We start from the raw sequence: 22,753 nt of genomic DNA on the forward strand, positions 1-22,753 counted from the left end.
ATGCTCAGCACAGCAAGAATATCCATCAGGAGAAAAAGCATTATTGGAGAGAAAATTATATTTGATATTTTGGAAACAAAGCATGAAAGCCTTCGGCATTGGATACAAGAAACCCTCAGTTGGACGTTCTTACAGGCCTTCACTGAATTTCAAACCCCATAGCGTGGCGTGGGAGGAGGGCCCAGGTCCCTTTCCTAGGCTTAAGACCTCAGGGGCTTATGGGAAGCCCCTCAGTTTCTTCATCCACAGAAGAGAGAGAGAGTTCTAGCAACTTGACAGGCTTGTTGGGAGGATTAAATAATAAAGTAAGAAATTGTCCCCATAGGCTGTCATACCCATTTTCCTGATGAGGAAAGTGAGACTCTGTCACTTAGTTAAAAAAACAATTCCAGAGGATGGAAGCAACAAGCCCAGGATTTGAACCTGGCAGCCTGGCCCGGGGCTGTGTTTGTGACCCGGGTGTTCTCGCACTTGGCCGGTGGTGGTGGGCCCGGAGCTGGGCACGTGGGGCTGGTCTGTCTGAGCCTGAGGCGTCCCAGGCCTGTGCCTTACTCTGGTCCTCTTCATCCCGCAGCCTCTCGCCCCGCCCACCCCCCAGCGGCTCCCTGGCCCTGATGCGTATCTCACGTGAGACTTTCACGTGAAACCGCACCGTCAGCGGGCCCACGCTGCAGCTGCCACATTCACTGCCTCTGTCTTTTGAGCCGCGCTTTATCTGTGCAGAGGGAGTGTTCTCACGGCCCCTGTGGGCCGGCAGGAGCAGGGCCCGCTGCTTTGATTGTTTCCTCTTTAGATCTCTGTGAGCTGCATCTCCCTGTGTCTATGACCCGCTGGGCTGAGGGCTGTGCATCCTTGGTCTTTGATCTAGGTCTCTGTGCAGAGGGGAGGAGCAGCGGCTTCTTCAGAACAACTGTTGCTTTGGTACCTGGGGTCAAGGCCAAGTTCAGAAGGACTGACTGGCTTTCCGCAGCTCAGAACCACCCTGAGTCTCGCCTTGCTCGTCTCCACTGTGGGGCTGGCCGTGGTAGACTTGGGGGTCCTAGGGGTTCCAATGAGATGACAGGGCACAGCTCCGGGATGAGGGCTGGTATACAGTAGGTGCTCACTGGCCCATCTCACAGCAGCCTTTGAGGTCATGTTACTTGCTCTTCGCTGTCCACTCTCTGTATATCCTAGGTCATGGAGCCTCCAAGTCACCGTGTGCTGTGCTAGCCCATCCTGGCTGCTGTCACAACTGTCAGATGAGGCCACGTTTAGGGTTGGAATCAAGAAGCTGGATTCGTTGCTGTAGGTCACACAACGTGTCTTTCTAAATCAAGCAGGAGCTGGTCTTTGCAGGGTCTTGGAAGCCTGAGCCCTGAGATAGGACATCCAGAAGCCGGAGGCTCTGGGGCTGGCTGTCCCCAGCTGTGCACCTGTGGCTATTGGAGTGGGACTGTTAAGGAGCTCTTGATTTTCAGAGGTTGCGTGATTGAAGGCTGTTACTGACTGGTCAGGATGGATCTTAACCTGGTTTTGGGATCATTTGTTTCTCCCTTAGGACAGTGGACAAAGAAAGGCCCATCTTCTCCTGCAGATTTAGAGAACAGGCAGGAAGCTGGGGGGCTGTCCGCGTCACTGCAGGGCTGGGCGCTCCGTGAAGGCAGGGCTATGTCCCAATCTCTGTGGTGCACCTGGCATCTAGCACAACACCTGGCCCAGCACCCACTAGATACCACTCGACGGATGGCTGTTGTCCACTCTGTGACCTCCTAATCCCTTTGCTTCTCTCTCTTTTCAGTGCCTTGGAGTTATTTATTCAAGGTTTTGGATTCCCAGGGGGGCAGTGACGAGATTCACTTATAAATGCCCGGTATTTGGGAACCTGCTCCTTGGCACATATGGGTCCTTCCTTGTACATGATCCAACAAAGGCACCGCTGGTCTCACTGTGCCTCAGCACGTTCAAGTTAGATCTTAGGCCCAGGCCAGAGGGAGGACGAGTCGGGAGAGGTCAAGGCAGAGAGGTTGACCTCGAACAGGAGGGAGACTTTGCACCTTTCAAACTAAGGAAAAGGACGTCAGGCGGGGTGTGAGGTTGATTGCTGGGGAAGGCTGAGGGGCGGAGGGGGACGGGTTTCTCAGTGACGTGGGAGACAAGATTGTCAGATGGAGGGGATGGGGGCTGTAAGGGGACATGAGTTTAGCAAATGATAAATAAAATAGATAACACTCAGCACTGATCAAAATAGTTAACTCTGTGAGACGTTGTTACAGACATTACCTCAGATGTCTGATAAGAGAGGCTGAGAACCCAGGAGTTAGGAAGAGCGCCTGCCATCGTCACTGTCTCATAGGTGAGGAAACTGAGGCAAGAAGGTCACACGGTCAGGACGTGGTGGAACCAAAGCTCAGACTCGGGAGTCCATGTCTGATGTGGTCGGTCACACCTCGCAGAAGTGGATTAAGTCCAAAGCCGATCTTAGATGGTCCCAAGAATGTGGATTAATAAAAGCAAGACTGTGAGGTAGAATGCTTTGCCAGAAAAAAAAAAAGAACCTCAGAAGAGTTGGATTTCAGTGAGTAGAGAAATGGGGGAGAGTGTTCTGGGCTGGTGAAGGGACAGTGGGCCAGGGAAAGGGCACACGCTGAGGACTCTGGGAACTGAGGCTCAGGACCGGTTGCCCTGGAGGGTCCTGGATACAAGTGATGGCACAGTCCCGGGGCGGGGGGGGGGGGTTGTTGCTGAGGAGTGGGGAGCTGAGCAGAAAGCTTTTGCAGGTGATTGGATCTGGGGATGTAGGAGGAAAGGTGTCCAGAGTCGTGTGGGTGTCCTGACGTGCGACCCAGTGGAAGGTCTCACCTTCTGTCAAGACGAGGGAGTGCAGGAGAAGAAGCAAGTCCGTCAGGAATTCAGGGTGGGATGCGTTAAATTTGAGGTGCTCATAAGTCAAATGGGGGAATGTCTGGGGGGAAACTGCACATTGAAATTTGGAAATAACTTACCTAAAGATGAAGATTTAAGGGTTGGTGACATGTGGCAACCCTGAAAAGCCATGACCTTTTCCAGAGAAAGTGTAAATAGAGTAAGAAAAAATACCAGACCCACTTATCTGCCCACGATCCCACTCATTCATCCATCCCATTCTATCTACCCAGTCACCTGCCCATCCGGGCATCCCCCCACGCATCCAAAGGCCCAGCCCAGCCATTCACTTGTTGATCTCATCCACCAACCATCCCAGTCGTCTTTCTGTACACATCACTTCATTCTCATTCAGCCTTCCTGTCATCCATCCATTCATGTCTTCTTTCCTCTCACCCCAACCATCTAATCCAGCTCTCCATCTACTCATCCATCCATCCATCCATCCATCCATTATCCATCTATCCATTCATCATCCATCCATCCATCCATCCATTCCTTCATCCCATTCATAAACGATCTCATTAATAATTAGTAGTTGATGTTGATTACATGTTGAGATCATAATAGTGTAAATGAATAAAACACATCATTAAAAATAATTTCACTTGTTTATATTTTCTTTTTAAACTATAATACTAGAAGACTTCAAATTTCTCATAGCTTACATTTATGACTTGCCTTACATTTCTGTTGGACAGTGCTGATTTATACCATCCATCATCCATCCATCCATCCATCATCCATCCATCCACCCATCATTCATCCACGTATTAATCAACCTGTCCACCCTCTCATTTATCCCGTCATCTATTCCCATCATCCCTTTCATCCCACCACTTACCGTGTGTCCATCCCATAGATACTCAGTTTAAATCCATTTTGAATCAGTGGCTCTGTGGGTGAGAAGAACAGGGAAACAGAGGCCTGGAGCCAATAAGGAACTGGCCAGACGGGGAACAGAGGGAGCTGGGATCTGACTCTAAGATGAGGGCTCCTCACTCTTCACTTATTTGTTAAGTTTCCTTTAAGATGAAAAAACAAACAAACAAACAAAAACACAAATCCTTGGGGGCAGGGAGAACATGGTGTGCTTAAGTTGGAGGGTGACTGTTGGAATAGGGGCCCAGAGCCCCTCTCGCTGAGGGGAGCCACACAATGTGGTGGAGACAGATGTTTTAGAAGTCTCTGTGAGCTGTGTCCTTGGTGGCCGTCATGAAAGGGTTATCCCCACACATTCGATATTTGCAAAAATGTGGGTTCTTTCAGATTCCAAAACTCATTTCCATGACAAAACTCTTGGGAAGAGAAGATGAAGGCCTGGCTTTTGCAGAACAATCTTCCAGCTGTAATGAGGACTGAAGATGGCAATGGGAAAAGGAATTATAATTAGAATATGAAATGGGGAAAATTAATCTATTCCAGTCAGTGGTAAGAGGATGTTCTCCTGACATTTTGTGGCAATTCTTAGGCTGTTGTTTCTTCCTACAGTTTTTTCTTCACATTTTAAAATACGTGTGGCGTGGAAGACTTTTGGCTGAGGGATTGATAAACTGTGAATAGGCACAAGGTTTCAGCCCCTTGTGCCCTTGCTTTGCACATCTCTTGTGTGCACGTGAGGTGTGCGTTTGTGTCCACGCCGGTGTGAGTTACCCCGTGCAGTTCGGATGCCTGGTGCACCTCCAGGTGCCTGCCAACCCTTTCTTCCTGCGTGTGCACAGCGTCTCTGGTGCACACCTGTTCTGCTCTGGCATTGGTTTGTGCTGGTTGTTGCCACCCGTGGACAAGGGACCTGTGTGCCTGAGTGCTCTCTGGAACACAGGGCTGTGCTTGACATGGGTCCACAAGAACACAGGTTTGTGGTGCGTGGGCCCACGCTCGTGCACACGGCGGAGGTCGCAGCGTTCTCCTCAGCATCCACTGGGTGGTGGGTGGGGACCTGCTTTCCATCTGTGCACGTGTGCAGGGGGGCCGCCCTGTTGCGTCTGCAGGAAGAGGCCACTCTGTGACCTCCTCCCTGGTTACAAGTTCTTTCCCAGAAAGAGTCCCATGCAGGGAGGGCTAAGGGCATAATCCTCAGGCCAAATGGTGCCCTGGAGGCCAAGCCAGAGGGAACCCGGACCTTGTGAGTGGGTTCCCTCCTTCCTCCCTTCCCCACTCCAGGGGCTCTGCCACGGTGGAGCACAGACAGCAGGGACAGATAACAGGCCACCTCTTCCCTCAGGGCCTCTGTTCACAGGGCTCAGCCCAGCGTGCTCCAGGGCACTGGGCAAGATCCCGTGGGTCAGGCCTGGCCCAGGACCTCCACCAACCAAGTCCTCACAGGAAGCCAGAAGGGAGCTTGGCTCTGGCACGTAGCCATTCCTTCTTAGATGACAGCCGGACAAACAAGTGAGTGGATTAGCACTTGGGTCAGGCCCTGGGGACCTCTGGGAATCCACTGGCCTTGTCCCTTGCCTGATCCACCCGCTGGCTCCTGCAACCCCCCATCAGGGTCTTCCTTGAGAGACCAGAGCCCACCCTGTTCACTGTGGGCAGTTCCTCCTGCTCCTGAGCTTCCAATGCGTTGTCAAGCACCTGCTGTGTGCCAGGCCCTGGGCTAATGGTTGACTACATGGAAGGATCTAGAAAGGCCTCTGCCTCTGCTGTGAAGGGGCTAACAGCCTCCTGGGGAGGTAGAGTAAGACAAAGCAAAACCGGAAATGTTGCTTGAGTCCCGTCTCCCCACAACTGTGTGACCTTTGGCGAGGCGACCCTCCTCCAGGGAAAAGAACTTTCTCCCCTGGGCTGTCGCACAGGTTAGATGAGCTCTTCCATGTGAAGCCCGACTCTCAGCGCCAGGTGTGTTCACGCACTCGCCAGCTCTGTGTACGCGGCCCTCGGTGCATGTCGGGAGTATTTACAAGTGGTGACTGCCACAGGTTTTGAGGACACCTTTCTCCTCTGTTCCTGTGTCACTTCTTGTTATGCTCCTAGCCAGACCTTACCATTTGGTTGCTTCTGCTATATGAAATGTTTCCAGTGCTGAGTTAAACTTCGTCCTCCTCCATTTCCAGTTACTCTGTTAGGATAGAGTTATACATTATGTATCTTTTTTAAAAAAAAGTATTTATTTTTTAGTTTTAGGTGGACACAACATCTTTATTTTATTTTTATGTGGTGTTGAGGATCGAACTCAGCTCCCCACATATGCCAGGCTTGAGCCACATCCCCAGCCCATACATTATGTGTCTTTTCTGGAAAGATTTTGCTTTTATTAAAGTGCTCAGTGGCCATGGTGATGAATTAGGTGTTACCCAGCAGTTTTTGTTAAAAGTTTTTCTACCTGCCAAATTCCTAGTGCCTTTCCTGATGCCAGCCTCTATCAGTCATGTTCAGAGATGACCAGGACACAGCTCCAAACCCCACGTTGCTTCTACTCTGGGGCATGTGACAGCTGTGGGACAGACTGGGCTGTGAGAGAGACAGCTGGAGGTGGTGGGGGACTCCTAGAGGAGGCAGCCTGTGAGCAGTGCCTTGAAGTCTGAGCTCTGGGAGAAATGTGGTGGGCAGAGCCCTGCACTTGGGGTCAGTGCCCAGACTCTAGGAATGACCCCGTCTTTCCTTTTGATAATCCAGCAGTCACCGAGGAACACTGCCCATCTGTGCTGCTGAGAGACAGCCAGTCCCACTGCCTACCTGGAAGCCTGGCCTGTCAGAATCCATCTGAACGTCTGAATTGACTCCTTTACTCATTCATTGAGCATCTACTGTAGGCCAGGCACTATTCTCAGAGCTTGGGAGGCATCAGTGTGCAGATAGACTAAAATTCCTGACTCTCAGAGCCTGTAATTTAAAAGGGGAATCCAACTTTAAGTAATGAACATGGTAGTTAGTCTTTTTTTTTTTTTTTGTCCCTGTGACCAAAAGAACTGACAAGAACAATTTTAGAGGAGGAAAAGTTTATCTGGGGCTCAGAGGTTTCAGTCTGTGGATAGTCAGCTCTCTTTGCTCAGGGTGCAAGATGTGAGGCAGAACATCATGGAGGAAGGACGTGGAGAAGGAAAGTAGCTCAGGACAGGGTAATCAGGAAACAGAGCTCTGCTCACCAGGGACATAATATAAACCCGAAGGCATGTCCCCAGTGACCCATCTCCCCCAGCCATTCCCTACCTGCTGCAGTTACCACCCAGTTAGTCCATATCATGGACAAAGCCATTGGTTGGGGCCATACCCTCCATAACCCAGTCGTTGCACTGCTGAGCTTTCTGGCATTGCCTCACACATGAGCTTTGGGGGGACACCCCATAGCCAAGCCCCATCACCTGGTAAATAGTCACAGAGAATGCTAGAAGGCCAGGGGCCGTGGAAGAAAGAGCAAGGTCAGGCAGGACAAGGCCAAGCATGGGGAGTGGGGGCAGCAGGTGGGCGCTCAGAGCCTGGTGGCAGCGGAGGCGGGGCTGGCATCGAGGCCTCTGAGGGAAGGGCGGCCACGGACAGCTCCTTTCATGGCCTCCACGAGGGCCACTTGGTGGTGTTTGTCACAGGAGCCATGGCTCATGCTGTTGGACTAGAGATTGCACAAGTGGATCCTGCAGATAAACTCACACTCCGGCACACTGATGAGGGCACAGGAATACTCACGGCCACCGTGCTGGAGTAGCAAAGGCTAGGACACGCGGCTGCCCTGTGCTCTGCCGCCCAGGGGTGCGCTGCCTCCCAACTACGGCACACGGCACTCCAGGTCCCAGTGAGAAGGATTCTGTCCTGACATAAAGCACTTTCCAGGATGCACTGCTACACACAAAGTCAGGGGCGGAGCGGTATGCCCTCAGTGTGGAAGAACGGACTGGGACACCTGCAGACTGTCTCCCAGGGGACCCTCTGGGGAGGGCAGCAGGTGATGGGGTGGAGTAAGAGGAGGCGTCTCACTGTGTTGCCGTTTGTACTTTTGGAATTTCTGACCGTGGGAATATATCCTGATACATTGTTCAATTTTTAAAAAATGGCCAGCTGTCCCCAGTGCTATGATTGCTGACTGCAAATGGTTCACAGTGGGTCCTCTGGATATTGTCCCCGGCCCAGTGGGGGCCACCTTGCTCAGAAGGTTATACTTCCCCATGTTCCCCAAGGGCAGCCCACAGCCAGTGACCAATTTGCAGAGACCACAAAAGGCCACCCCTAACTCTGCAGTGCAGTCCACAGCCCAGAGCTGCCCAGGGATCAGGCTGAAGCCAGTCTCCAGCCGGTTCTGACCTCACTTAGCTCCACCGTGCCCTGTCCCCTTCCCTCCCACCCTCACAGGTGAGGTCTTTGAACCCTTGCCTCAGGCTCTGCTTCCGGGAAGATACCCCCCTGGAGGTGGGGAAGCACTTGGAATTCAGTAAAGGGCAATGTGTGGTGTGGGTCCCTCCGGTGCTCTGAATCGCCACACCCTGTGAGGAGGGGACTGCCACCCTCGCGTGCATAGGACCTTAGAGGTTCAGAAGCCAGCTCAAGGTCAGGGTGAAGAGAGCCGGTTCTCCTCAGGCACCTGCTCTCTATTGCAGGTTCCTTGACTTGGGATTGTCGTTCCTCTGTGTGGTTTCAGCCCTCGCTGCCTGCAGCCTCTAGTGGCCTTAGGAGGAGGGGGCAGAGTCATGTCGGATGGGATGTCTTGGGGGCCTGTCTGGAGCAGGCTGTCATGACCCAAAAGCTCTGGAGATTTTGGCCTCGACCTGGGACCCAGGATTCCAGATCTAGCTGGTCGCCTGCCCAGAGAGAGACTCCTGCGGATTTCTAGGGCTGGGAGGCTGGAGCCTGGCCAGGCGGCCTCTGTGCCTGTGGACAAGGTCTGGAGGGCGGAGAGCTTTTGCTGCCTTGGTTCTCCTGGTGATTACTGGCCAACTGACCTTCAGGGGCCACAGAACAGGGGCTGCTCCTTCCGCCCCAGAGAGCCCTGCTGAAACGAGGCCTCGGGCGTCCTGGGCTCCAGGGTTTGCACCTGCAGGCTCCACAGCCCCTCCCCTGGACACAGTCCCCTGGCCTCCTCTGGCTGCTTCTCCTGGTGCCACCTGAGAATATTTTAATCAGAGCTGCTTCTCTCTCTCTGTTCTAGTTTGATGGTGACAGTGCCTACGTGGGGATGAGTGACGGAAACCCAGAGCTCCTGTCAACCAGCCAGGTGGGTGCATGTCCCCCTTGAGTTGGGGTCTCAACCTTGGGCTGGCTGGAGCCCAGCTGCTCCTGGGGTACAGAGGCTGGAGGGGTACAGAGCTGGGGGGCCTGGCTCTCTACTGTCTCCTCTCGGAATCTTTACAGATACCAGTTGAGTCCTTACAAGGGACAAACTGGGACTGTAGTGCTTGCTGTAAATCAACTTCCTGGTGACCGTTGACTTGAGATGGACATATCGAGAACTTGCTGGAAATCAAGTGCACTTCCCACATTCCGCATGCGTGTGGCAAATGTCCGCTCAGTGAGTGGCGTGTCTGGTGCTGCCTGCCTGGGGCTCGGCTCCCGGGGGCCTTGCTGTGTATGGACGTGCCCGAGCCCAGGCACAGGGTGGCAAGGCTGACTCACCCCACTGTGAGTTGTCTAAGGCCACTGGAGAGGCTTGTGACGTGGCACAAAGGGAAGAGAGCAGAGGCTTCCCGTGGGGCCCTCCCTGATGGTGAACGGGGCCGGGGCCGAGCACTCCCTGGGCACGGCTGTCCCAACCCTAGCCCAGTCCTCCAGGGATCTTACACGCCTGCTGGAGTCAGAGTTTCCACTGAGAACTGAAAACTAACATTTCTCCTCCCTGGGAGCATCCTCACTGCCAAGTGGGACTCTGGGGACTGTGCTCACTAAAGGCCAGGATGCTGGGGACGGTGACCCCAGGGAGAGTCCTCACCACAGGCTGTGGTATCACAGAGGATGTTCCCTAAGGCAGTAGTGCCTTCAGGGTGGCACTTGCTCAGGGTGCTGGAGTTTCCTGGCTGCTGACAGACTTGGGGAGCTGGAGGACAGCCTGGCCCTGGAGCTGACCTCTCCCCTCTGTCTATGCAGCTCACTTCAAAGATTCTAGGCAAGACCAGAAGAGCCACCCAGGCTCGAGTTAGGGAGACTCTCTGGATGATGGCACACGATCCAGAGAGTCTCCCTAACTTGAGACTTTATGACGAAGACATCAAGATCCTCTGAGATTAACTAAATCCATCCAGTAGCACGAGGCAACTTATGTGAGTGACTTTGGCAAATGCATTCTCGATATCTTACACTGTTTCAGTTTTGCTGTACACACTCCTTGAAATGTAGTGACTAAAAACAACAAATATTTATGTAGCTCCTGGTTCCATTGGTTGGCAGTTTGGCTGGGTTCAGCTGGGTGGCTCTTCTGTGTTGCCTAGAACCTTTTAAGTGGCAGTAATAAGCCCCAAGGACTGGTTCATATGGGGTCTGCTTCTGCTCCATGGGGCCTCTCATCCTCCAGCAGGCTAGCCTGAGGTCACTCACAAAACAGGGCAAGGTTCCCAGAGCAACAAGGGCAGAGTTGTAAGACCTCTTGAGGCCTAGACTTGAAGTGGCCCCTCGGTACCTCCAGCTCTTTCTGTTGGCCAGAGCCAGACACAGTCCTGTCTGGATTCAAGGAATGGTGAAGTAGACTCCACCTGCTGATGGGAGGGGTGCAAAGCATTGTGGTCTTTTTCTAAACTCGCTCATCTAGGAAACATAGGGGACTAGTTCATGCTGATTTTGCTAAAGAATGTCTCTGACTCTTCCCAGATCTACAGTGCCCTGTGGCTCAGTGGGACTGTACCAGCCTCTACTCTTTAATGGCAGGAGTTCTGTGTATTTCCTTCCAGTCTTTTCTCTGAAGTGTCTACTTGAACTCACACAAACACGGACACCCTTTCTCTGTGCGCTGTCTCATCGACTGCAGGAATTGTATTGTCCCAGTTACTGAAGGTGACAAATGTGTGGGCAAAATACAGCTCTTGTAGCCAATAGCAGGTCCAGAGACTGAACCCGCTAAATGTCATAAAATGTATTTTATTTTACAGATATTGTTAATTAGTAGATCCACCCATCCAGCAAATGTATGTCAGGTATCTGTGATGGACGAGGCTCTGGATGTGAGTAGGAAGCCCTTTCTGGAAAGCATTTGCTTGTAGAAAGTCCTATTTGATCATTTTACATTAAAGACTTGCTCTTTAATGTAACACTTTTCCTGAAACAGCATCTTCTTTACTTGGAAACTTCAGCCTGGACTGAGGCTCCCCTGAGTGTGTATTAGCCAACTGTCCCCCTTTTAAAAAATTTTCAAGCCAGCCCTTATGGGCTTGAATTTGCTTTTGCAAATGCATACTCCATTTTTTTGTTTTGTTTTGTTTTTGTTTTTTGCAAGTCTCCACAAAATTCCTGCATAGCTGCCTTCACTTTCATAAATTATCACTTCCCCCATCCCTGGACCTTGCATTTCTTTTGTGCCATCTTTCCCAGGTGACCTGAGAATGAGATGGTTGGTCCTTCACTAAGGCTGCAGCCCCACCAACAGCCTTCAGGGCTGGAGGGCTTGTTAGAGACCAGCTCGCCTCCTGCTGAGAACAGCCATATCTGGGAGTTGCAGGAATTGTTATTTCCTGTTCGTTTGGCTCAGGAAGAAGGAGATTTCCTGGGAAGAGATGAAGAGGAGAGGAAGGAGGCTTGGGCCTCTGCAGACCTGGATTCAGATTCTAGCTCTTTCATGCCCCAGCATGGAATAGATATTGCCTGCAAGAGCTGTCACCTTCCTGTTAAGTAGAGAGTTAGCCTGCCTCTTGGGGTGCTAGGAGAAGGAAACGAGGTGCAGGCAGGGGTCCTGTGGGTGACTCAGTAGACTCTTTGGCAGGCCAGGGCATCCATATCCAGCTGCTGTGAGGGCTGACGGCTAACTACTTGTAGCTGCCTCTTTTCTGGAATAGAGGCCTCTGCCCATGGGATCCATGAACCAGAGGAGGCACAGATAGTGGTCTGGAAGCCCACCTCATTTCCTCAGAGGGGGACCTACTTTGCAACTCCCCATGGAGCCCAGGTGAGACAGTGTCCATGCTCGGCCCCATCCTGGCCTGTTCTGCTCCCTTCTCTCCCCTCGCCTGAGAGCCCTTCTGCCCTGTCACCTTTGCAGGAATCCCCACCCCAGACTCTAGTTCTAGGGCCTCCGAGTGTGCAGGGCACCACTGTTCAGAAAACCTAGCTGTGACTCATTCTTATTGTTTTTATTACCATAAATAATTCTTTGGTCACACAAGATGAGTTTCTGCTCACCCCTATGTGTCTGCAGACACTGTTTCCTCCTGTGGAAACCCCCGAGCCCCTTTCACCCAGTAAATGCCTATTTGTTCCTCTCGGGGGCACTGCAAATGTCAGCTCCTCATGTATCTTCCTGCCACGGGTAATTTTCCACTCATGGCTCTAAAAACCATTTCTGCTAAAGATCTCATGACTTTTCCTAAAGATTATAGTGTGTGTGTGTGTGTGTGTGTGTGTAACAGAGTCCGGGAGATTGGGATTGAATGACATCATCAGATTTACAGTTTTAGAAGTTCTCCATGGCAGGAGTGGACCCAAGAGACAGTTGGGAGGGCGTGCCCGTTGACCACTGGAAGATTATTTGTCCTAGATTGTGGCAGAACCAGAGGAGATGGAGAGAAGTGCATGATCTGAGGTGTGTTTTGGAAACAAAGCCAGCAGGTCTTGATGATGATGGACGTGGAGGAAAAGAGAAATGGAGGACTGATACTGCCCCCCAGGCTTCTCGCAGGAGCCCATTTTCCAGCATTTTCTGAGCTGGGGAAGACCTGGGGAGGTGCATGAGGTCAGACTTGGACATGTGGCCTTTGAGATTCTCATTTAAGTGGAAAAATCCAAATGGGTGGATGGTGGTCCAAGTCTGGAGCTCAGGGGAGATGTAAATTGGAAGTCCTCCGACCACGGCATCAAAGCTCTGGCAGTGAATGGGAGGTACAGGGACAGGAGGAAGAGTGAGAAGAGCAGAGGATCAGTAATCGTTAAAGGCTGACCTCCAACATCTGAAGGCAAAGCAGAAGAGGGGGAGTCTGACGTAGCTTGAGAAGGAGTGGTTTGGAAAGTGGGAGAACACAAAGTTTGAAAGCCAAGGGCAGAGTGATTCAAGGAAGATGATGCTGAGGAAAAAATGACGGGGGGATCCAATTCTTTTTAAAAGATAAATTTTAAGTAAATCAAAGATTTAAATATACTCAAAGAAAACGTAAAGGCACCAGCAAAACAACCTTTAATATACTTTACAGCTTTCGAGCAGGGAAGACGTTTCTATGACTGTAAACCTTAGAAGAAAAGGCTTTAAAAATTGGACCATAAACTAATATAAAATAACTTTTGTATGTCACAAACAGCATGAGTAAAATAAAAATGGAAAATTGGACAAGAATATTTTCAACCCACAACATAGTTTGAGGACTAACTTCCTTAACATATAAAGAGCTACTAGAAATCAATTCAAGACCCTGGTAGAAAAAAGAGAAAGGGACATTCAGTAGTTTACAGTGAAGGTGATATTGATGGAACTTACATACATGAATAGGTAAGAAAAATAGTGAAGAGGGAAACAGATTAAAATGGTCATTTTCCACCTATCAGATTGACACACACACACACACACATCAAAGGTTTGATAACACTTGTGGGAAAACTGATTTCCACACTGCTCTATGGAGTATAAACTAATGTAACATCCAAGGAGGGCAAACTGGCAACATCTATCAAAGTTACAAATGCACTGACCTTTAGCCCAGCAATTCTCTTTTGAGAAATATGTCCCACTGATATATGTGCATCCATGAAAAAAATGATATATTCAAGATTATTCATTTTGGTATTTTGATACAAGACCGGAAACAACACAAATAGCCAACAATATTGATCTAGTTTAAAAAAATAAATAAAATATGTGCATTTATCAAGTAGTGCACCATACAGCCCCAGTAAAAGAATGAGGACACTGAAGTGACGCAGAAGTTCTTGAGACGCATTACTTATGGAAAAAAGCACGGTATAAAGCAGTAGGTTCAGTATGTTACTATTTATGAAAAAAAGGCATATTTCTAGGTGCTTATATTTGATTAAAGTAACTCTAGGAAGATATAGAAACTAGTACAAGTGACTTTGTGCATTGTGTGTGCTTGTGTATGCATGGGTACATGTACATGTGTGCGTGCACATATTTGTATTTATTTTTACGTGGTGGATGAGGATCAAATGCAGGGCCTCACTTGCACTAGGCAAGCACTCTACCGCTGAGTCATAATCCCAGCCCTCACTGTTCCTTTTAATATTTAGGGGTATGTGAGTAATTTTCCATTATTGTAACAAAATACCTGACATAACAGACTTAAAGGGAAGAAAGGTTTATTTTGGCTCATAGTTCTAGAAATTTCAGTTCATGGCTGCTTGGCCCTGTTGCTTTGGGTCTATAGAAGCACAGTAATTCAGGGTGGGAGCACATTGCAGAGGAGGCCCAGTCACCTCATGGTGCTGGAAAGCAAAGACAGGAAGGGTCCAATATCCCCTTCAAGGGTTGGCCCTAACGACCTAACTTCCTCCCACTAGGCTCCACCCCCTCGAGGTTCGGCCACCTCCCAACAGCCTGAGGGCTGTTGACCAAGTATTTAGCACATGGGTCTTTGAGGGACATTCAAGATCCAAACTATAGTAAACTATAGGGGCTTTAAACCTTTTATAACTTCAAAAAGTTAAATGAAGTCTAAACAAGAAGGGGAGGCTAATCAAGTCACGTGCCTCTGGGGGATTGGTGGAGATAAAAGTTGAAATGGGTCCAATAGTTCTAGGAAAAAGAAAGCCATTGTGAACCTCAGTAAGAAGTGGTGTTGATGGGAGGGGACGTGCTGTGGGTCCTCTGGGTGGCCCTAGGAGGGAGCCGGTGGTGAGGATGTGTCAACCCTGAGTACAGACAACACCTGTGAGTCTAGCTGGGCAGGGCCAGGCCAAGGGCCAGAGCTCAATGAGATGAGGACTCCAGAGAGGGACTTTTCAAAAGATGAAAGTCTGTAGAGTGTCCAGACATCAGTGGAAGGTGTCCAGGGCAGTGTGGAGTTCACGGCTCAGAGAGGGAATGGGAATCGATGCTTTAAGTTTTAGAGCCGATGGTGGTGGGGGGTGGGGGGGATCCTGCCCAGAGGAGGAGGCCAGGCCTTAGCTGGGAGCCATGAAATTGAGGCACAGAGGAGAAAGAAGTGTGGCTTTGTAAATGGGTTGGCTGGGCACCCGGAGCCTGGAAGCTTCTGTCCTCATGGTGGGCTGGTGGGCAGTGCCGGGAGGGGTGGTCTGAGGAGGGGCAGAGGGTCTGGGGTATTTGTCCTGGGACATGGGAGAATACACCCCTGGTGCAGATGCTGTAGGATGGACACAGAGACGGGTAAACCAGGACAAGGGGTTGACCAGGCAGGTAGGTGGACAGACAGGCAGAAGGACACTTGATTCCCACCCACCCCCAAGGAGAGACTGACATGAAGGACCAGAAATCTAAGCTGGGTACTGAGAGAAGATGAGGGAGCCAAGGTTCATGGAGTGCAGTGCAGAAGGGGCACAGGGGGCAACCGGGCAGTGGGGACGCCTAGTCAGAGGGGAAAGGGGGCCGATGGTCTGGAAGGTGCTTTGACAGGCTCCTGGGTGCATTCTGGGAGCAGAGAGCTGAGGCAGCTGGGAAGACAGGACCCCAGAACCCAGCATCCATGGGGTGGCTGAGCTGAAGGGACCTGGGAGACTGCTGGGTGGGGTGGATGGGAAGCTGGAGCCGGGAGCTGAAGCCTGGGAACTGGAGGTACAGCATGAGAGGCTGGTGCTGCCAGAGCCGGTGAGTGAGGAGCTGGGGATCCGTAGGGACCTGGATGGTGGTCTGGATGGGGCAGTGGAGAGGGAGGGATGGAAGGTGGATGGAGGTGAGTGGAAGGGTGTTCTAAGATCAATGGGAAATAGGGGATTTTATTCTCCCTACAGCAAGAGCAAAAGTGACCCAGGAACTATTTGCAAGACAGAGACTGCACAGTAGGGCATGGAGGTTGTGGGGGAGGTGCTTACAACTTGAGGTGCTCACAGAGAAGTCCTGGGGTCTCCAGAGCTAGGTGAGTACCACCAAATATGAGCGCAGCCAGGTGCAAGCATCACCCAGTAGGAGCAGCCTCGCCCACCACACCATGCCTCCTCCGGCACCTCGCACTGGTGCTCAGTGCGCCTCATGGCAAAGGCTTCCTGTACTTCACACACATCTACATTCACTAGGCTGCAAGAACTTTGAGTCAGCAGATTCTTGCTCCTGGTTCCCCAGCACCCCTGAGGTTAGCACAGCAGATCCCTTTTGTAAGTCCCCAAGGATGCTTGGTCTTCCTTGCCATTCAGATCAGGTATGGACCTAGGGTGGGTGGATAGCACAGTCAGGAGGCCAGAGATGGGGCTGGCCAGCCTGTGAAGGAGGGAGCTGGGACCTGCAGTCTCTGGACACTGAAGTCCTTATGATCCTGAACTGCTGGCCTCCCTCCAGGAGGGGGGCAGTGTGGGATGCCTAGAACATAGGGGGAGGAGGGATGAGCCAGAAGCTGAGTCTGAAGTTGTGTCCCACCCTTTTCTTGGGTCAGTTGGTGTCTTGCTGAACCTCAGTTTCCCTACAGTAATAATCAGGAAGGATTGTTGGGTTTTCCCTAAACAACCTCAATGATGACATTGATTATATTTTTTAGTTCCCATGCACTTCCTGGGGCGCAGGCACCAGGTCCAAATGTTTTGCCTGGCTAGTCTCATTTCTGTCTCACCAACTCTCAGGTGGGAACTGTTGCTGTCCCCATTTTGCAGATGAGGAAACTGCAAATTGGAGAGGCAGGTGGTCGAAGCTTCTCAAAACAGAACCTCTCTCCAATAAATGCATGGGAGGCTGGAGACCCTCCTGCTGTTCCATTCCTGGAATCCAAGACTCTAGGCTTAGTAACTCTGGCCTCTGAGTCTGTGTACATTGTAAAGGGCAAAGATGACATGGCTTTTATTGCTTTAATTAAAACCTGAGTGAAGAGCTTGCGATTCATATGAAAATGAAATTGTTTCGCCTGCTGTGGTGCGGAGAAGGCAAGAGCAGCGATTACTGCTAAGATTACAAACAATCAAAGAGAAAAGGCCTTTTGCAAGCATTTCCTATTAAAGCCACAAACATCACACTTTAAAAATAATTATGGTTGTGTTATCGGAACATGATTCATGAATTCTGAATAAATATGAGGGGCCCTAAAGGAACCTGCTTCAAGACCACAGATTTTGTTCAAATCTGATGAAATTTAATATCATTTCACAGCTGGAGAATAAAATGCAAAGTGGGGGAAAACCCTACCCCGTCTGTGTACATGGAGAGTCCGGGACATGTCACACTGCACTAATGAGCCCTCCCCACCTGCCTAAAAGCACGCTCAGAAAAAACACGCACAAGTCTCTCTTGTTTTCATTGTGAGAAAACCGCTGAGGAATTGGTACTTCCATCTCCCCGATCTTAGTTTTGCATCCCAGGGGCTAAAAGCGTATTTTATTGTTGAACCCCAGATTCCTGCCTGCAAGAAGGCACGGAGGCACTGAGGGCAGACTTGGGGGAGGACCTTGGTCTGCATTTATTGTGCCTCCTGCGTAATAAAGATGTTTCTCATACAATGCCCTGCGTGTTTACAGCATATAGTTTTGTTTCCTTCCAACTATTATAAGAGAAATTGAATCCCAGGAAACATTCACTCTCTCTGGAAGGGATGGAAACAATGAGGATAGTGCGGGAAGTGTACGTGCTGGGGGAGAGGCCAGCCCTGGGTTGGAAACACAATTTCAAGGATTTTTGTAAAAACAGCATCCAGCATCCCTCCCCCTCTCCTGGCCACCTTGAACTCAGCATCCTCTGTGGGGCCTGGCTCTTGGCTGGGGAGGGTCAGAGAGCCCTGAATTCACACATCTGTCCATCAATACGTGTAAGCTCACCCCATAACTAAGAAGAAATGAGTTGAGACATGAGGAACTTTCTAGAATGGCACTGGCTCTTGGCTTCTGGAGGGTCAGGAGGCTGGGTCTTGCCCTTCTGCAGCCCTTCCCATTGTGTGCCCTTGATCAGGTCATTTGTTCTCTCTGGGTTCAGGGTTTTGTGTCTGTCCATGGGCACTTACAGGTATCTCTGAGGGACCTTCCAGATTATGGCTGGTGGCTCAGGGCTGGCCTCCTCCACCCCTGCCCAAGTGCCTGTATGACCTTGACCAGATTGTTTAACCTCTCAAAAGGCCAGAGACTGACTTTCCTCACCTGACTGAGTCCCACCAGTAAAGAAGAAGCCGGAGGTGGGGACAATGACTGAGTGAGCTTCCAGTCAACCAGAGTCACAAGAAAATGCTGTTGGTTGTCTGGGTATGGGGAATGACCTGAGAAAATAGAAAATCTAGTCTCGACCCTTCATGGCTGGGAGAGCTTGGGCAAGTGAATTCCCCTTTTCTGAGACTTCAGTTTCACTTTAGAAATCCCTCACAGTGATTCAGGGTAGATTAAGTAAGATGCATTTATACCCCCTAAAGTGATTACTTGGGTGCTTGGTACATGGCAAATGGCAATTAGCCTGAGGTCCTGTTAAAATACCCTTGCTACAGATGGAAAAACCCGGGTCACGTGCCCAGGACTTGGTGGGCCCAGGAGTCAGATGTACATGCAATCAGCAATGTTAGCGAATGAAAATCAGATTGTTGAGGGTTGAGATTGAAAAGGGACTATCTTGCTTTAAAATGTGCCAATAAAAAAACCCATGAAATCACAAATCTACTGTCAGATGCCTCTGGATCATTTCTAGCCTGACTCAACGGCTTGACTCAACGGCTCACAACACTTACAGACCTTCTGGGGTCCACACGGACATTCTCCATGTCTTGCCCACTCACGCCCAAGGCTCTGATGGGGGAGAACGGCCTCTGAGGCAGTGCCCTGCCAGGCCTGGCATCCTCCTCCTGGCTCTGCAGGGCTCTGGTGAGTCGATGGTGGTTCTGGGCTCCAGTGCTCCTGCTTCTGCCCTGTTCTGCCTGGGTCACCTTGGCCAGATGGCTAAAACTCCTCTTGGCCTTGCTTTCCACCTCTGGAAAATGGGAGTGGTGATATCACCTTATAGGTCAGTGCACACACCCTGAAGAGGGGTGAGGGGACTAGCTGGGCCCGTGTGGGTGAGGACAGGAGCGTGATAAAGAGATTTTGTTTGACTTTGAAGTTTAGGGAAGAAAAGCGAAGTAGCAAAGGAGCTAGGGGAACATTCACTCCATTTTCTGTGAATATTTGTGCCTGTAATTGGGGTGGGATGGAGAGGGGAGGTGAGGCTGGTGTTTTGGGCAAACAGAAGTCCAGCCCTCAGCACCGTGGGCCTCAACAGATGTGTACTTTTCCCAGGTGGCAGAGTCTGTGCCACACAAATGCCCAGGGGCACCAAGCTCCATGTCGAGGGCCGCTCCCAGGTCAGGGGAAGGGGCGTAGGTCCTCGAGAAGAGGAAGGGCAGGGAGGGCCGAGTGAGCCAAGGTTGGCTTTGGAGAGCGATGGCTGGGAGGGATTGGAGAAAACCTTGCTGTGCATCATGAGATGGAACCTTCCTCTTCAAAGTACCACAGGAAAACCTGCGGTCAAGGTCCCTCGTAATTGCTCAAGGGCTTTTAGTAAAAGGTGAAAGGTTTATAGAATCTGAAGAGAAACCAGAAGGGCGTTTAGATGAAGCTCCGTGTTGCAATGGCCCCGTGGGTGGATGGGTTGTGGCTGGCGGTTTAACTGTGTGATGTCTTGCTGCTGACTTGAAGAAATAATTGTTGGAGATAGCGAGAAGGACTACAGCAGGGGGAGGGGGAGGGAAACATTTTAAAATTTTCCAACCAGATGGAGAAAATAAAAAAGTCAAAAAAAAAAAATATATATATATCAAGTTAACAAGGGTCTGGAGGAACTGGTTCCTGATACAGGGCTGCATAGATCGGTACAACCATTTTAGAAAACCAATGCTCGGTATCAAAAGCTGAGTATTTATGTCTCCAACCAGCAATTCACTCCACACACACCTTCATGTGTTCACCAAGACATGTCAAAGAATGTGAAGACATGTCTTCATAGCTTCCTCCCCCCCCCCAACAAAAGAACAAAACTGGAAATGGTCCAAATGTCCACCAGTGGTAGACTGGATAAATGTTTGCAGAATAGCCCTACCTGGCAGGATACGCTCCGTCCACAACAGTGAACAACTTGGAACTACCTGCAATAATTCAGGTCCATCTCCCAAACGTTTTCTTTAGCAAAAGGAGCCGGACAGTAAAGGGCATTTTATATGATGCTCCTTTCACAACACACACAAACGGGCACAGCTGATCGGTAGTGATAGAAGTGTGAACTGCAGTTTCACTGGGAGGAGATGGGTAGTGGCAAAGGGGCTTTGAGGGTCCTCGGGGGTCCTGGAAGGTTTTCTCTCTTCTTTTGAGTGGGTTACACAAATCTGTTTGCTTTGCGAACATGTATTGAGCTGTACTCTTAGGACATGCATGTTTCTGTTGGTTTCTTCTGTTTCAATAAAGAGAGAAAAAAAATTCAAGCTGTCATGTTTGCACAGATGTCTCCATTTTTAGAGCCAGGCCATGGTGGGGACGGAGAGGAGCCTAGCCAGGTCCCATGTGTATCTCGTGTTAATCAGATCACCAGGGAATTGTGTTCTCCCTGGGAGTGTGGATGCAGCAGCCTTTTAGGTCTTGAAACTATTCACTTAACTTCCTGGGAGGGGAAGGACTGTTTTGGCTCTCTAATGGGTGGCAGTGGCTTGCACCAGGGGAGCAGGTGCAGGGGCTTCCCCAGCTCTGCTCCACACTGTAGGCTGCAGCCTTCACTCCCATTTCCCTCAGACAGAGTTTTAAGAGTGGTTGGAACATAAGCAACTCCAAGCCCGTGCGTGCGTGCGTGCATGCATGCACGTGTGCATATGCGTATGTGTGTGCATGTGCGTGTGGCTTGAGTGCTGCTGTGCTCTCATGCCAGCAAGTCTCATTAATAGTAAATTTGAAGATGCCTGTGGAAGTTTCTCCTGGCGCGCGCACACGCACACATACACACACACACACAGACACGTTCTTGCACAGACACAAGCATAAGAGCCCCTTGTGCTCACGGAGACATGCCTAGTGACATGCATCTCTCCACACTTTAAGCATGGCAGTGTGACTCTGGGAAGAAATGGAGATAATAGTCACACCTGGTTCCTGGGCGTTTGTGGGCAATACCCACATGTGTGTGCAGGCACACAAATGGAATATTTTCTCTGCATTTGCTTAGTGATGTTCGTGGAGTTTTCCCAGTTGGTTAGGAAGCCCCTGAGGGTCTCGTGCGAGTGGGGAGCGGGGCACTAAGTGGGGGAGTGAATGGCTCCTACGAACCACAGACACACAGGCAGCCGCTGAGACACGGTCACAAACAGGTTTGTAGAGGCACTTGTGCACGTTTACAGCACATCCACTGTGTGTGGATACGTACAGGGATGCACACCAGCCCGTGCAGACATGGCCAGACCTGATGCTCAGGAGGTGGGCCTGGGTGCAGTCTGGGGGCTCTGGACTGGAAGTCAGAACACAAGTTCTGTGTGAGGCTCCAGGTAACTCTAACTTATTATGTGACCTTTGGGAGGTCTCCCCTCCTCTCAGGGGTCAAGGACTCCCAGCTGGGATGTGACAGAACTGGGATTTGGACCATGGTCTGCCTGGGTTGAAGTCTGGGCTGTTCATGCCCGAGGCCTTGCTGCCCACAGTGAGGCGTCCCTGTTTCTTCCTCCATTAACTGGGTTTAACAATGCACCTGCATCGCAGACTGACACATTCATGCACAAATGTGCATAGAACACGTACACACATGTGGTAAGTGCTCCATAGCATTGTTGCTGTTGTCTTTGGAACAAAGCTGTAGAAAAGCAGGGCAGACCAATGTGAGGCTGGGGCTGAACCCTCTTCTCACTGGGAACTTTCCAAGTCCTGGCACAAGCCTGGCTGAGGGTGTGTGCCCAGTAACCTTGCGGGAGGGGATGAGCTCTGAGTCACAGCCCCCTGGTGGGATGATGTTTGGGTCATATTAGTGGGAGCACCGGGTCCAGGCTGCAGAAGGAGCAGGCCTTGCTCCATGCTGCTCAGAGCAGACCTGGCATGCTGGGCCCGATCCTTGCTGCCACCACCTGGCAAGGCAGGAGTGTATTGTGGAAGTCCTGTCGATATCAAGTGTCACTTGGGGGAACAGTGGCCTGGGCAGAAGGGCCAGCACACTCAGGGGCAGGTGGTGTCTGGGGCTGCTGTGGGCTCCCTGTGGCTGGTATTAGGCGAGGTTGCAGGATCTGGCCCAGGACACCTGGAGGCCAGACCAGTGCTGGGACCCTGCTCCAAAAGGAAGAATCTGAGCGGGGCATGTCCCCAGAGCGTCCCAGGACGAGGGACTTCTCTGCCGAGCTGTTCTCAGGGCCCTCATGAGAGCCACTTTCTGAGAACCTCAGTGCGGCCTCCACGGATGGCTGGCATGGGCCGTTTTTAGGCAATGCCCCTTCTGTAGATTTCAAAGGTAGAAATGGAAAAGAGAAAAAGCTGTAAATAGACATAATTTTCCCAGAAGCTATTTTAGCACAAAAACCACTGAGAGCCTACTCGTCAATTTGGAAATGCTGTTAAAAGCAGCACCGCCTGGTGTCTGCCGGTGTACCTGCCAACCAGTGGCATGGGCTGGAGTCCAATGTGGGTCTGAAAGTCCATTGGCCCAACTTCCTCTTTCTACAGGTGGTATACAGAGGCCCAGCAAGGGTCAGCGTCTCGGCCAAGGCTGCACAGCCTG

General features: G+C 50.8%; 1 protein-coding gene across 4 annotated transcripts in view; it reads left to right on the plus strand.

Moving 5' to 3' along the window:
* Nucleotides 1-22,753, plus strand: part of Tox2 (TOX high mobility group box family member 2) — a 125,342-nt gene that overhangs the window by 39,265 nt on the left and 63,324 nt on the right. For all 4 annotated transcript variants that reach the window (XM_076849113.1, XM_076849112.1, XM_076849115.1 and 1 more), the window contains exon 2: nucleotides 8,981-9,046. In XM_076849113.1, the coding sequence (XP_076705228.1) occupies nucleotides 8,981-9,046 (66 nt within the window). The remainder of the gene's footprint in view (nucleotides 1-8,980; nucleotides 9,047-22,753) is intronic.

The sequence above is a fragment of the Callospermophilus lateralis genome, chromosome 3, assembly GCF_048772815.1.
Source record: "Callospermophilus lateralis isolate mCalLat2 chromosome 3, mCalLat2.hap1, whole genome shotgun sequence".
Lineage (NCBI taxonomy): Eukaryota > Metazoa > Chordata > Mammalia > Rodentia > Sciuridae > Callospermophilus > Callospermophilus lateralis.